Below are 16,753 nucleotides of genomic sequence, written 5' to 3'. Positions count from 1 at the left end.
TCCTCCAGCAAGTTCTCCTCAATTCTAACGTATCATATTAGGATTTAACTTCAAAGAAGGCACTTGGATAATGTCCAAGCTAAGCTTCTAATTAAGAGTCAGCTTCCAAAGGTCACWGAGTCCCAGTTCTGGGATCAAATTAAAGTTTAGCTTTTCATATAGAAKTTTCAAAAATAAGGACAAACTTCTAGTCTGTCTGTCTGTCTGTGAAGGAGCTGAAAACGACAACAAAAGCTAAAGACAACAATAAAGCAACTTTTCTCCCATATTTACAGTTTTCCCTGAAAATTCTAAATGGTCTTGGTTTCTTGTCTTAGTTTCTTGGGTTTTTATGCATTGTTCTTTTTAAAATTTCTGGTGACTGAAGAGAGACTTCAGAATTGATATAACTTCTATAAACACTGAGCAAAAATAATTGTATCAGTTACCCTCCTTAACATTTCAGTGTTTAGACTACAGTCTCTTAACAGAACACCATGAACTATTCCATACCTTAGTAGAAAAATAAACCTCAGTTTAAGCACTTTATAAGAGTTTGTAACAAAATGGATATATAAAACTTGTACTAATAATCCAAGTTAACATGCGGTAGATCCATGATGCAAATGAAGCATTACAACTTGGAAGAATCTTTGTGCTGCAGTGGTGCTTTTTCAAATTCCCTATCAAAACCAGCAGAGCACAACCTTCCAGGCACCTCGCACAGCACAAAATAACAAAACACGCTATTTACGCAAGGCGAGACGTGCAAGCCCAGACAAGTCACTTACAGAGAGCCTCACCTCAGCCAACTTCAACAGAAATCAGAACCACAGTCAGCTTGGAATTTCATTATTCTGAGCACAAGTCACATCAGATACACAGGTTTTCAAATACACATCATTACAGAATTCTTTCTGGCTGCACAGAGAAGGCGGCAGAATTAAACCGACATTTTCATGACTTGTTTGCCCTTTGAAGTTCAATGGTGGGTGTCTATTACAGGAGGGGGTACTATAATACCATTTAAAATACATTAACTGTCCTTCAGGAGAGGCTAGGACTCACTTCTTTCCCATGAGTTTAATCAATAGGTTATACTCATATTTACTCTTTTCATCTAAGAAAATTTTAATTACCTTACATCAGGCAGCATAGGTTTAACAGGAAAGACATAGAGATCCAGAGACAGAGTTCAAATTCATGGTAAGGATGCACATCCAACAACTTACAAAGGCAACGAATCCATTCAGACTTCCAGGTGAGCAGGCTCATTTTAACTTGCAAGATTTCCACCACTCATGCTCTACATGAAAAAGCTGTATTGCACATGCAGGCCAAGCCACCAGCCATCCAGGCAACCCCTGGGGAGCCCAGTCTGATGCAGGACTAATTCTACAGAGAAAAATGTAGCCTTGTACAACTGCAGGGAACACACACTTCTAGTGCTAGGCTGGAAAGAAATCACTAAGGTGAACAGTAGCAACGCCAGCATCTGGTAAGACCCCAAGAGTCCTGCATTTAGAAAGACACCCTTCTTTCCTGGACCTGGATCATGCCATCTGGGATAAAGTATGTAAACTAACAAGGGCCCAACAGAGTTGCTTGCTTGTGTTAATTTAAATGCTTTATCCAATTGAGAATATAATGTATTGACTAAAAATTGATAATCTCAGACTGTGTGAGCTGCTGAAAGCTTGACAGATGAAATAAAGCAGATGCCATTCTGCTGTGCAATTATACAGCTGTATGAACTGGTTTGCTACCTAATGGTAAGYTGTGTAATTCAGCACAAAGTAATAGCTGCTGATGACACAGTACTTGTACTTTACAGACATCTTCTTCCTTGAAAAGCCAACTTCCATCATCTYAGCAAAACCAGCAACTGAAATTTTCTGACTGCAATAGTATCAGTTTGTTATCCTACCTCTCAGATTCATTAAAATTATTTCTAAGTATTGTTCTACCTGAACTTTATCCTCACTGGGCATACCAACCACATGAGAATCTATTCTGCCACCACTGAATTTAAATCATACTGTACCACAATGATCCTGAGACATGTGCAAACTGCTCCTTCCTTGCTTTCACATCCAGACAGATGTGCCATTGTGGATGACTGGAATGGCCCACAGTGAACTCAGTAACCCAGAAAAAATAATTCAAGAAAAAAGAAAGTATGTTCACTTCAATAAATTCACAGTACTTTGTAAAGCAACTATTCCTTTTTTCTCCCTAAATTCAATCTTCCATTTAACCCACTTCTACAGAAACTCCCAAATTCAAATCTCTGGGACTTAATTTGCTGGGATAAATTTGCGACCAACAGCTACTGATTAGTTGCAGAAATTGTGCCTTATTCAAAAATATAACTTCAAACTAAGAACGCATTTAAAATCCAGGCATTTCCCTAACTGCAACCTTCTCAGCTAAACACAGACTGTCATAATATGGAAGTTTTATGAATGGGGTCCAGATGAGTCTTCAAAGCAGCTAATTAGAACAGTTTCAGAAGATAAATACATGGAAGAAGACTTAGGAGGAAGAGACCCTTCTCTAGAAATACAGAATATTGCTCCCTCTTCCTGCTCACTGTAAGAAGCAAGAGTAATAGGTGGACAAAAATTTTTTGAAAAATTCTGAGGACTTAACAGTCTGGGTTCTCTGTTGGAAAAAAACAAAGGTAAAAAGAGAGAGAAATAAACACAACTTGTGGCTCTGGAATTCACATGGTTCCCAACTGCAAAAACATTTAACAAAGGCTTGAGAATATTCCCAAACCACCCCCATTTCCCCACCCCTGGATTCAGCATTCCAGAGCTTCAGCAAGATGAACTTTTTTGGTATCCTCCCTTCTTTTTTTGCCCTGTCTGCTATTTCAACCCACAGGCAGCTATATTACTACTCTCCTAACTGCTTTTGTCCTCCTGTATTCCACAAGGACACGGGCAAAGTTTATGCTCCCTCATGCATCTCACTTACAACATCCTCATAAACAACACTGTGTTTAAAAAAATAAAAATAAAGGATACTCATTCACTCAAGTAACACATAAACCCTTTCACTYTGAATTACGCATACACTCAAAATAAGGGGTAGGGGGAGGAGCTGCCCAARCAAAAGGAGAAGTTCAGACAAGGCTACCATTACCATCTCCCAGCCTTGTGCCTTACTGCTGAGCCATTTGAACACAGGCCTAGGAGAGGAAATTTTGAGTGTGTGTACACCTCACAAGTGCCAGGAGACACAATCAATTTGGTGGGTGAGAAGGCAAAGAAAACTGGAGCAAGGGAGAACAGATGACACTTTCACGCACTTGAGTGGCAATGTAAGCTTGCAAGATGTAAAAGAATATTATTTCCTCTGTAAAACACATGGGACACTATCAGCAAATGCCAGGCAACAATTTCCAAGTTTCAAAAGAACAACAAAAACAAAACCTGTTGTCCTGTTACAGGTAAGATGTTTGTATTTAACACCTAACAACTTCATCACTCTAGTAAATTCTATGGTCACAAAACCTCCATAACAAAGCAGGAATGAACAAAAGGGTAAAAATGCAGGACTTACTCTCTTGGTAAAATTAACACATACCTTTGGAATCTCCTACCACTGATCAGAATTGGCTACACCTTAAGTCAAAGAGACTCTTGCCCTTGCTCTCATCTGTCTAAACAGCWCCTAATCATAAACAATCATCTTCAGTATAGAAGAGATAAATAACCTCAACCCTGAMACTGTACAGCAGATTAACATAAACCAGCAAGTTCAAGAGCAAGGCAGTCACAAGGACACGGTCCTTGGAAGGCTTGTGAGGCTAAATCTGAGATGTTCTGACAGTAGATTATAGTGCACTTTAAAYGGTCTGCAGCTCACTACAGAATATTACAGCACAGCTGTAATTAAAGCTCTGTCATTCTTTCCACTATAAACTCTGCTTTTCATGAGTTTATAATTTGGATTGTAAAAATCTGTTCTGAGTGAAAGTTTGGCAAACCAGAGCCTGTGCATAAGAACATTTTCTTTTTCCAATGCAGTCAGCTCCTTAAGGTTTTGTGAAAACAGAAAACCTTTCCAGCTTAACCCAAAATAAGTTAAAGAAAAATAAGCCACATGTCACTTAAATTTCTTTGTAGTTTGAGGAGGGAAGTTTTATCTTGCCAAGYTGAACTCACAGAGAGTCCAATGTCACTTCACAATTCAAAAATGGGAAAACAATGTATACAGCCAAAAGCAGAGGCTTAATACAATTTACACAGGCTTAGCTGTAACCTGGGCTCAACTGAACTGAAAATATCCCCAGACCTACCAAAGAGAAGGCAGATTGTGTCCCCTCTGCTACACCCAACTATAACCCTGCTTCCTGTGACTCCTTGCCCATTCCTCCCCCTCAAAACTGAAATGAACCCTTATTCCAAACTACATGAACTTAGGAAGTAACTTACTCTCCTTCTCTATTTTTTTTGCTTATACCTCTCAGCTAGGATGGTCAGAAGAGCAATTCCACACACACTTGACACTTGATAGTGTTGGACGCGGAAATATCTGTCTACCCACTAAGTACTTCTAAATTACATACAACAGTAATGCACAAAAAACTCAAGACTGTATTTTTYATTTACGTGACAGATGAAACTGGCAATAGACTTTTTATGAAAGTTCTCAAGGGACATGTCTGGTGTAAAAAAATGTAAGATGAGGAACAGCAAAACATATGGAACAAAAAAAGGAAAAGGGAAAGAAGTCTTAATAGACTAGCAGACTTTATGTATTAAGACTGTGAAACKGCTCACTAACACAGAAGAGATAGTTCAAGTCAGGATTCTCAAGCCCTACAAGACACAGCAGCAACTAATTCCTATGTGAAAAAGCATTCATCATCTGTACTACTAAAATACTCCTTTAAATTGGCTCTCATTAAAAATTCACATTCACAGCAAGGTTCTGGTCCAAAAGAGTTTAAGAAGTTAAATGACCAAAGAAACAAACAATGGAGARCCTAAAATAAAACAGTAAAGCACACACTGGAGATTCAAGAGTGAAATATACCTTCCTTGAAAATAGAAAACTCTGAAACTCAGCTACCTGTTGATAAAGTGTCGTCAATTTTTTCCTAGCAAGTAATGACTGTGAATTCAGAAGAAYGGGCAGTGAGTCACCAGCTATTGCCTCAATCTTCCTTGTACATGGTTGTCACTTCYATGACTTATTAAAGCCCAGTGCCAGTTTACTCTGCACTTTCACCCATTCCCCTTGTGAATCGAGCAGTTTCGCACACCTGACCTATCTCAGTTTGCAAGGCAYGGGCATGTTTTGTTTTCTGCCATCTCCCAATCTCCTTGAATGAGAGTGATAAACCCATTGCTCATCAATGGGTTTGGCCATGCTTTTGGTTTTGCTCTTGTGCAACACAAACCTGCACAAAGCTGCACTCCCGAACAACAAGGCCATTGAGCTTTCCCAATGCAGGGAGTGGCCTCCTTAAACTCTGTCAGCTGCCTTTCTCCAGCGAGCCAAGTTGACTCATGTACCTGAGATGGACCCTGACAATTTCAGACTCTTAAACCAAAACCYGACCAAGCTTCCCTGTACCTCATCACACATCATGGTAGATAACAACAGATGATAAACTTCTATAGAGATAAACAATGGTATCTTCACAGTGCTGCTTTCATCTGTGTTCCTTTCTTCACATGATAACATAAACCTCATCAGAAGATGCTAATTTGATAGCAGAAGAGAACTTCAGCTGTACAGAAATCACAGCAGCTTTTAAAACTGCCTATCCCATTTCAGCAACACTCCTTTCTGGAACAAAAGGCTCATGTGCATAGGAAAGGATTGGCTTCCCATGCTAACTACAATACAAGCATCTCCCAAGATGGCTACAAAGGAGCAGGCATTTTTATAAATTCAGCCTCGACAAAAAGCTTTATCATCTCTCCTTAATAGATATTATTCTCTCAGGCAAAAAAAGGAGGCCAAGGCATTGGCGTATTTTCACAGTTACTTCTGTCACACAACAGGCAGGCTAACCCATGAGTCTCTGAGGTTACCTGAATAAATGACTGAGCTAGCTCTGTACATACAGCTCTTTCATCATCTACTGTACGTGACCAAGTTATGCTTTCTGGCGCAGCACAAGCAGGATCCAGCTCTGCTCTCAATTTCTATCCAACTATCTCAAACTTAAGCCCCCTGAAAATCACATCACAAAACCAAAGCAAATAAAGCACGCAGCTCCACTTACAGTGTTCTGCATCAAGACAATTTTATAACTTTCCACAGAATGACTACAAAGACTTGTTTTCCCCCCATTTGTTCTTTCAATGAACTGACGGGACTTGTTGTCAAGAATCCCCATTGAAGTAACGATCTGAACATAAGGCCAAAAAAAATTTCATATTTAAGGGCTTAAGTCCTGAGTTATACAGCACAAAACCTGGAGATGAAATTCTGCCTTTCTTCAGGGGTATAAATACATCTCTAATAGCTGAAGATGAGGAAAAATACTTGACAACTGGCTGTTACCAGCTTTTTTTTTCCTAATTGTAATTGATGAGCTTGATATTGGTTGACTTTCAGCGATAACTATTCTGAGTAAACAATCTATATAAGCACATTTATCTTCACATTGACAACAGATGCTCTAATGACATCACTTTATGTAAAAAAGACAAAGCAAAGAKCTCAGCTGTTTCAAAAGCTGCTGCAAGAGAACTCAAATGCATCACAACAAGAAATGTTTGTTTGACTATAGGAATACTCAGAAAATCAAAAAAATTCACTAACCTTCTACATTCATAGCTTCCCTCAGAAGCTGCAACTTCTTCTGTCTCTCTCTWATCCTGTCAAAGGCACTTGATATCGCTGCAGAAGTTGATGTCTCAGGCATGTGGCGCATTTGGTCCGGTTTTTGTGGTCCAAAGACATCCAGTGCTATGCTCCCATCAGAGTAYCTTGCTTCCTTGTTTCTGGCAGCAGTAGAAGTCCGTACTGTAAAYGTTTCACACTGATGGCTGTGCCTGTGAGAGCCTCCAGCATGGTCYCTCTCAGCTGCCTTGTCAGTAGTGCAAAGCAAATCTGTGGAAGAAGCCCATATTTTCCGTTTGGGAGGGACATCTGCGTGAAGATGACCTTTTTTCTCAAGCTCACTGGTTTTACACCTATGAGGACAGAAAACATCTTCCTGACCCAAACTGCAATCTGCAGAAATGCCCTGGAAAAACTCTTCCTCATCTTGTGTTCCTCTAATAGACAGAAATCCCATAGACTTGCTAAGTCCTTTGTTAAGGGTGGTCTGTTGAGAGAAGAGAGCTCTGTGTCCATCAGGTGCATCAACCGCCAGTGGTTTTCCTGSAATAAGGAGACAGTTCATACATGTAATTTTCTACCTAATACACAGGAGTACAACACAGATTAGCTCATGTATGATGAACAGATACCTGGACGTTGGTTTTACCATGCAAAGCATTGAGAAAGCTACTTAAAGGGCTCCCTCAGTCAACAAAGACAGAATTCCAACTACTTCATATGTGAAGACCATTTTGTTTCTTTCATTTCTAAAATGCTCAAGAAAAAAAAAAAAACCTTAGTATAATTCAGTGTTAACATTAAAAAATCCAAAACTATCCCATAATTGCTGAAAGTTGTTTTCTCATTAGTTTCATTTTCAAAATATCTATGGACCTGGATTACCACCAAAAATTTTACTTAATAATTAATCTGAAATCAGTCATTCCTCTCACACCCAAATACACCGCCCACAGTTTTTAATAACAAGTCCAGGTTTGTTTCAGAGATTTACAGATGCCCTGCAATTGAGTCAGTAGTAAGAAAAGAATGACTGCRTCCTTAGGAATTATAAAAATCCTGGATCTTCCCCTAATGACTATTTTTGGTGACTACAGCGTCCCTAGATAAAGAATACTCTGAAATAAAACCAACAAAACTTTCAAGGTTAAAATGCTTGTACAAGTCTGCACCCTTTATGTTTCATTAATGCATGGGTTCACCAATACTTGGGAAGTCTCTCTTCTCCCTCTCCTTTACTATGAAATTACTTCCASAATAAAAGAAACTGCCAGAGCTGGAATAACATCCATGAAGAATACCATACCATGGCCACCAAGAAGTTTTGACCCAGGTGGAGTCATTATGGCATGCAATGCCTTCCTTAGAAGCTAGCTCCCTGTTTATAGTGATATTCCTATGTACCTCATCTTCTAAAAAGCAGCAGTCTTGAAGATACCATTGCAAAAGCAAGCAGTCATGAGTTCTAAGTAAATCACTGTGCTCTGCTACTCTTAAAGAATGCTTCATAGTGCTGCAGCTTCTTTTCCAGAGTCGATTGAAATTAACTGCCCCACTTGCACAGCAGGCTCCCGATGATCTTTATCAGCATTATCCTTTCAAACAGAATTTCACAGAATGCTTTGGGGATGCTTGGAAATGTAGTCACTAATGCTTCAAAAGCTTATGGCTTTTAAAGGTGTAAACACCTTTCAGCTCTGATRTTCTACTTCAAGAGGGGCTGTGCTTTTAGTTTGTAGTTTTTATTTCTGAGATATTTAACTAACAATCAAAACCACCATGACTAAAGCCAAATGCAACCAAGCAGTCCTTTGCAAATACATGATGGTAAAATGTTAGGGTTTGCATTGTCTAAAAAGTGTCTTGTAAGAAATTACACACAGCTCCCATATGCTCTAGCCAAGAAAATAAAAAAAACACTTTTGCCAATGAGAATGAACTAATCTTCGAAAGGGATCTGACGCCCTGTTTCATATTTTACAAATAYAGCTTTAATACTAAACTAAATATAATTATCTTTGTGGTCAGGTAAATATTATATTATTATCTTCTTCACAGAYGATACATCATCCCAAGGCTGGTGAACTACACTCAATATTCACACACATACAAAAGCTTTCTAAAAATAGCCRTTTATTGTGAAGCTCCCACTATCCATCTAAAGCAGTGGGATGATATCCACTTTGCAAACACATACTTCACATTCATGTACACGCACCAAGGACAAATGCTCCTGAACAGGATTGTAACTCAGCAATTTGTGAGATAAAAAAAACCAAACACTGCAGTTTGCTTTTTAAGATGGCCACCAGAAATGCAAATCAAAAGGAGCTCTGAGAATCCTCCCCATAATGAGCGTTCCAAGATAATTTTAGGCCGGAGAAAACCAAAACAACATCCTCTACACAGTGCTTTCCCTTCTTCTAAAAAACATAAAAAAACCCCAAACACCCACTTCTTTAACACTTGAGGTATTTACATGCAGACACCTTACTGAACAAAACAGGAGCAAACAAAGCAGAAGAAAGCCTAAGAAGRGCAGCCAGCTGCAGCTCCAGTATACTACCACAGCTATACATTTTTACATAGAACCAAAATGAATCTACAGCTGGCCTTAGCAGTCAGGCTTAAGACTGCAACATTCTCTTGGACATCTTTCAGCTTTTCTTTATTACTGTCCCCATTCCCATTTCTGCTTTGCCCCACCCTTGCCAATTCTTCCCACCTCTGCAAAACCCATCCCTCTCTAGACAACATTATTTCAACAAGCTCAGCCCAAAAAGACTGACAGTGCCAACATGAGCTGTTTAAAAATTATCCTCAGAGAAGGGTAAAGAAGAGACTTTGGGGCAAGGTGTGGACACCCTGGATATCTTGCAAGGGCAAACTGAAACAAAGCAGCAACAGAGAACTTTCAGACCTGTATTTTACCYCAGCCAAATATGCATGCTGCTTTTAGGATCAGAGCACAGAGGTCAAGGATCGAAGGACAAGACTTCTCAGTACAGAAGCAATTCAATTGCAGATACCAGTCGTAAAACTGGATTAGGCAACCAGCAATCARTCCAAGCCAATATTTCTATTTTTAATAACTTAAATCTGTCCTCATCCCTTCTTCCTTTTAGAAGTACTATTATAGACTCTAAGCCACACAGACAACTGTTAAAGTATTTTCACTTTTAATCCTGGACTTCCTCAACACACTACCTCAGCATTCCTTGGATCAAGMGTCTTAAATGACTCCAGGAAGTCTCTGTCAGCACAAGGCTCAYGTATCCAGCTTTCAGAAAACAGTACACCTCCAAAACAGAGCAGACTGGAATAATATGCCCTTCTTTAACACATGGATTTTCARTTGAATGGCATACTCAAGTGCAAATTCATTAAGTCAATACATGGTTTATCCTTCAGGCGTTTTTCCCCCGGGGTGGTTTATTTTTTTTTTTTTAATAAATGTGTGGAAAAAGGAAGAACTACCAGCAAAGAACTATATATAAGGAAAAAAAAAAACTAAATAATGATCAAAAGGAACCTGCATAACACAACTTGTAATTTTTATATTGCAATTCATGGGGAGACTCATGTTATGACCTTCCTTAAAAAAAAAAAAAGAAAAGAAAATGCTTGTATTTATAATGGAAACTCTGGAGACCCATCCCAAGTATCTTGGCTCGACTAAAGACATCAGGTGTATCATCTGAGACCACACAGAGCTACTCCAGGCTTCAGTTACCCAGGTGTGTAACAGGACAGAGAGGTGCCTCCCCATTTGTCAGTGAGAGTGATAGAACAAGCCATTGGCAATTTAGATACTACAGCATGTAAGCAACTTCAAAAGGCACACTTTCCCCTTCCCCAATTACTTCTCTGTTGCGCTAGACTCTTCTCCTTGCTCATCTGAAGTGTATGGGTTTTTGATTTCTCATATTGCCCTTGGGTGTTTATCCTCTACTTGATGTTACATTAGTGCAATTATTTATAATTACTGTAAATCATTCAAATGCAATTACAGTAACTGTATGATTCCAAAGTGTAATATACAGCGAGGGAATATATACAATAAAAATAGCAATTAATCACTAGGAGTTCACTATTAAATTCCCTTGTGGTGCTAAAATGAAACTATTTTTCCACACACACCTTCAACTGCCAGATATTACATTTGCTAAACAACCATAGCTCTGCTTCCTTSTTCCTTTGGTGTTTTCAGCTATGAATGTAACTATACCCTCTTTAACACCAGGGTCATTCACAGACCATCTTTCACTCATGCTGACAGTAATCTGGTTCATCTTCCTCTCAGAAAGAGAGCTGTTGTCTAGTTCTAACTAAATCCAGCCTATCTGCAATTACTTGTGTAYCAGCTTGATCACAGAGGCAATTAATCCAATCTTACATAAGTGCAAACACAGTCAGYACCATCACATACTGTATCTGAATAAATCTGTTTACTGAATAAACTCAGCTCAATTTTCTTTARAGTCTTTCTGACTGCCCCTTTGTTTAGTTTGCACAAAACACAACACCTTTTTCAACTCTGTTATGGATTTGGACTTGCAAATGTACATACATGCACACATATGGGAGTGGGGAGTGGTTAGGAAGAGAGAGGGGCTGGGGGGAACAGAGACTGCCCATATGTGCATGAGAACACCATCACTGCCGGACTAAAAGGTCTCAAGAGAGGAAATGATTATACAGGAGTTTAAAMAACATCTCCCACACCATCTCTGTGCAGAAAACAAAGCAAGAGAAAAAAGTCTTTCTCCCAAGACAATGTGGTTAGTTTCTAAAACATGAGTGGGTAGCTGATGGAGGAGTTGGGTTTGGTTTCCCTTTGGGGCAGGCTAAAAGCCAAACAGAAGACAACAAAGCCAGATGTGGCCTGTGGGTTGAYTGCTAGGAAAGGCACCCCCTCTTTTCTTTTACTTTCTAAATTGTTGAGAAAAATCCAAGTTTGAGACGGAAGTACTCCTAAACAATGCRTTCTCTGTGAAGGAAGAATTGAACTGGACACAAGGACTGAAAGCACTGTAAGCAATGGCCAAGTTATAAATTCTGTGTAACAGCTTGCATTCTGCTTTGGACTGACAGCTCTTCTATCAGAAAACACCAAACACCTCCAAATGCCAGGCATCTTCTTCAGAACAGTGGTAGTAAGCCTTGCCAAGCAGCACTTTGCATTTCATAAACACAACATTTTACCTCTTCTCTTCCTCAGAACTCCTGCAAGAAAAGGCAATTATTGCTCTTTCCTACTCAGCTTTATGGGTCAATTCTTTTTTGGTAAGTTTCTCAACAAAGTAGGCGAAAGTTCCACCTAGCTACTCCCTTCCTGGATTTCTGCATATCCCAGGAGAAGCTCASTGATACAGCTGCAGACAGCATTTGGCATCTCTGGATTGGCTTCCTCACTGATCTTTTGTGTCCGCTCTTGTTTCGTCTTTGGAGCTCTGAGTTTGCCCTCAGCACCACTGTGGCAGCATTGCCAATTGTGCCAGGCTGGAAGATCCCTATACTGGAGAAACTATACCCAAATATAAAAGATCTCTACCAACACCAACCACCAGTATTGTTAGATGAAAAGAGAAAGTCTTATTAGAAGAAAACAGGCATGGTTTTTGGAGTGAAAAAGAATAAAATAYTTTTCTTTTTTTTTCGTTSAACRAGAARCCATCTGGCTTTCATTTGGTTYTGCCRAACTCTGGAAGTTATTCTCYACCTACTCAGTTCTTTTCTTCTAAAACTGAAGAGCCAGGGGAAGTAAAAAAATAAAATAATTTTTTAAAGAGTATATTTAATATGTTTACAGATGATGAATCTTCAAGTCAATGGGAATAGGTTTGTCCTGTAGTTTTTGATAATTTAATTCTGTGTGTTTGGATTTATCAAGATAATGTTTAAGTGACTTCAGTTCAYACATGGAGGTCATCACTATGAACCATTTCTATACAGACTAARGGTTGTGTTTTCACCCAGATCAGGAACTAAAACAGTTAACTTCCCTGGATCAAAAGCAAAAAGGGTGCATCCTCATTTATTTGAGATTTTTTTGTTGATACTATGCAGAGTGGTAAGTTAACACTAGAATTTCCTGTTAAATGCAAAAGCAGCTTCACTTAACAAAAATGGTAGGTGTTGTAAACGGAATGAAAAATGCTATGTCTGATAGTGCATACAGTCTAATTAAACAGGGAATTGATCAATATCCACAATTTTGATCAGTATTTCCAAATACTTCCTGTTGTGGGCAGTTAAGATGAATCTAAATGATCTTTTAAATTCACTTCAAGCCTTCATTCATGTGGGACTTATTTTTGGCAGTGACAAAGGTCAGGATACTGTAATATTATATTGTACAAGTTGGACTTGTGACAGTCTACCACATCATTAAAGTCAATTTAAAATCAGGGATCCTCATGGTAGGAAAGCCAAGACACCTGGTACATCTTAGATCCTCATGGTAGGAAAGCCAAGACACCTTAGCTACATCTCTTTAGAAGATTAAACATTTCTGGCAAAGGAATGTCCTTGATGTTGATGGATCATCACCATGAACTGGAACTTTGCAAATAAACACACAAGGTGCAGGATTTCAGGTATTAGATGGCTGGGAAGCAGGTTTCTAAGCAAGCACAAGTTAGGGAGGTTTCAACTGAGCATTAAATAGCCTACACAGCCTTTTCAACAATAGTTTGTGGCAAAGAGTAACAGTGAATTAATTCTTGCTTTATAGTTGGAAGAGTTKGACAGTTACTTACTCTTTTGCCATACCAAAATGCTTTATAAAGCCAATTAAGTAACTTCACAAATAAATCTTGATGCAAAATCTCTTAAGGTTTAAAGTATTTTGAGAACAAAAATTAAGTAATTCATTGGTTCAGATGACTCACAAGTCTTACTGCTTTTATTTCTGCTGGCTAAGTCAGTTTCTAAACACTGTGTTCTGAGTATGACTTGACTACAAGAAAACACTCTGTAAGATTTATTTACAATAAAATACTTCTGCAGCCAGCCCTGCTGTAAAACTCATTCACCAAGATAGCCACAGAAAATGAGTCATGAGAGACAAAAACCAAATTTAAGTGGGGAGAATATTAACACAAAGATGTTTATTAATTTAATAATTATCTTCAAGACATTAGGATGGAAATGAATAGCTGAAAATATCAAACCTGATTACATAAGGAGAGAAAAATATTTGACTTAAACATGTGAGGGGGAAAAATTTCAAAACATTTATCCTAAGTCAACAAGAAAGCCCTGGCAATTACAATTGTGGATTAACGTGGTACAGAAGACTGATCCTAATAATAATGAAATTCAAATAAAGGGAAAATCAGAGCATTTTTTAAAGACTACAAATATCTGAGGTATTAATTGGTTACTCTCCAATTAGAAGCACATCTCTCTTACTGACCCATCTCTTACAGTCATGAACTCAACACGATTTATCAGCTATCTTAAGTTACATTCTCCAAGTAACTTTCCAATGCTCTAAAATTCACAATAAATGCCATACCTCTTATCCTGCTGTTTTTTCCATTTGACAGCTATTCCATTCATTATGGATTTCTATTCACCATGATTTTCACAGCAACTCAACAGAACTTCATCTCAGTGAGCATCAGATAAGTCTTCTGGCCTTTCCAGCAAACATATCTCACTGTATTTACTTCACTTACAATACACTGGAGAAATGACTAGTAAAGTTATACACATCCTCATGGGCACCCACCTCAGCCCCCTCCAATTGTCCCAGAGCTAAACTTGACTCAAAAGGAGTTCTCGGAGGCAGTAAAACTCCCCCAAAAAGGGCAAAAGATGACTCACATAACTTCTAACAAAATCATAATTCTGTCTGGTAGCTTCCTACCCTTTTAAATATTTGCCTATTTGCAACTGGACTGCATTTATTTCAGCTACACACAGCAGCAGGTAGCACATTGACAAATGAGGGAAAAAGGACTTCGTGCCTTTCTGAGTTGTTTCAGTTTTGTTGGCTTTTTTTTTTTTCACAGTAACATTTTTCTTAATCCTTCATCTGGCTGCCTACCTGTGGCTCCTCAATCTATGAGATTATCAACCAATATAATCAGCACAACATTCTACAGCCCACTTTCCCAAAAATTCAAAGCTGTGCCCCCAGGGCACAGCTGATCTGTGATGGTACTGACAGAATTTGCACAGGCAAACCAGGATACCATTGCAGAAGAAGAAATAACAAGCATTAAATTGCCCTGAACCAAATGCAAGCTGTSTCCCATTAATATCGGACACCCATTTCACTGGGTCCTCACTAACTACCAAATACATGACTCAGTGTATTTAACACCACTGTAAAAACAGWACTGAAAACAGCTAGAACTGGTTATTTGAGTGACTCTGTTTTGTATTTTACAATTCCCTGAAGTTTCAGCAAAGTGGAGATCAAGGAATGTATCTAAGATCAAAACAAATTCAAGAAGTTGCTATTAAGGCATACTAGGAAAAGTGACTGATAACAGAAGTAGAATTGGGAAATGTTTTGAAGAAAGGTTGTAGAGCTTCTAAGGAAAAGGAAAAAATGTGTTGCACAGGTAAATAATGTAATACAGAGAAGTTGGAAAATGCTGAGTGGAAGCAGGACAGGCAGATCATAAAACATAAGRAAATGAGTGACTTCAATTTGTCTTCTCTGAAAATAAAGACTMAAGTAACAGAAAGCATGAAAAATACTTTCTACTTCTACAGACAGGGTGGGGACAGAAGTGCTACACCAAAGTATCATAAACCCCACAAGGCAACTCATTTTTGCTCATTGACAGTTTATCTTAAAAAGAATAGGAAAAATCAAATATTCAAGAGCACCTCATTAGTAACTTGTACCTTTCAAACCAGGCTTGGAATGATACAGACAATATAATATTTGCACTGAACAGTGGTGATGCACAAACCTTTATTCCCTGGGCTGCCACACACTATTTGTAACACTCCACACATGCAAGCACTTTCAATGAGCTCAACAGGACAGGTGTTAAGGGATGAAGACTATTCAGTCAGCTTTATAGTCTGGGGATTATCAGGTTCTCTCATTTCACAAACAACTGAGTAAAGATTTTGTTAAATTAGAACTCTTCAGACAATAGGAAGTTCCCTAAAAAAAAATTAAACCTTTCAGAAAGTCATTTTGACCAAGGCTGCTTAAAATTTCTGTTGAACTTACTGTTGACAGCAGCTGAGCCAAGTGGATTCCTCAGTCTCCAAGAGTAAGAGGAAAAAACATTCTAGCCACAACATTTTTCTCAAGTTAGAGAATATAGTAAAAAAAACAGTAATTGGATCATCTAGTCTACTTCCTTGAAGTTAAAGAGAGTCCTCAGACAGTTTCAGACATTACATGTTATTCACCCCAGTACTGAACCAGAAAGTCATGAAGACATTGGCTGGAGCTACTACAGCAATCTCCAAAATTTAGTAGGACCTAAAACAAAAGCTTTTTTGTTAAGATATAATGAAGACACTGGGGACAGGCATTACTTCAGGAGAAAGAAAAATCTGCTAAAGAGCTCAAACGAAGTTGTGGGTAAGAAAACAAATGAATAAAGAAACAAAACCCCTCAAACTACAATTTTTTTAAAAAGTAAAAGATTYTCTAAGAAAAAGCAAAACAGCAAAACACTGGTCAGTTGTAAGAGAGAWCACGAAACTAGAAACAACAAAGAAAAGAATAAGCAGAGTTTGCTAATGCAGTGAGAACAGACTTGAAAGACAATCCTGCTAAGTCTCCAAAATTTTACAAAAATTTTGATCATTACCAAAACAAAGTTATTTACAATTATGGAATAAAAAGTACAATAGATGATGGAAAGAAGGTGTGGAAATGAAAAGCTTGAGGTAGTAGTAAGGTATTGTGCTTAAATAAAGTTCTTGAAAAAGTATGGCATAAAGCAGTACCAGCAAAACAACAAAGGTGTGTAAA

At 38.4% G+C, this 16,753-nt stretch overlaps 1 protein-coding gene across 2 annotated transcripts in view; it reads right to left on the bottom strand.

The window, feature by feature from the left end:
* The window catches only part of PTPN13 (protein tyrosine phosphatase non-receptor type 13), an 83,138-nt gene that overhangs the window by 47,595 nt on the left and 18,790 nt on the right, over positions 1–16,753 (bottom strand). For both annotated transcript variants that reach the window (XM_057379636.1, XM_057379637.1), the window contains exon 6: positions 6,772–7,335. In XM_057379636.1, coding sequence (XP_057235619.1) covers positions 6,772–7,335 — 564 coding nt within the window. The remainder of the gene's footprint in view (positions 1–6,771; positions 7,336–16,753) is intronic.

The sequence above is a fragment of the Malurus melanocephalus genome, unplaced genomic scaffold (assembly GCF_030028575.1).
Source record: "Malurus melanocephalus ecotype Western Australia unplaced genomic scaffold, MMel_1.1 scaffold_413, whole genome shotgun sequence".
Lineage (NCBI taxonomy): Eukaryota > Metazoa > Chordata > Aves > Passeriformes > Maluridae > Malurus > Malurus melanocephalus.
The sequence above is the reverse complement of the archived record's forward strand: the minus strand, read 5'-3'. Positions and strand labels throughout refer to the sequence as shown.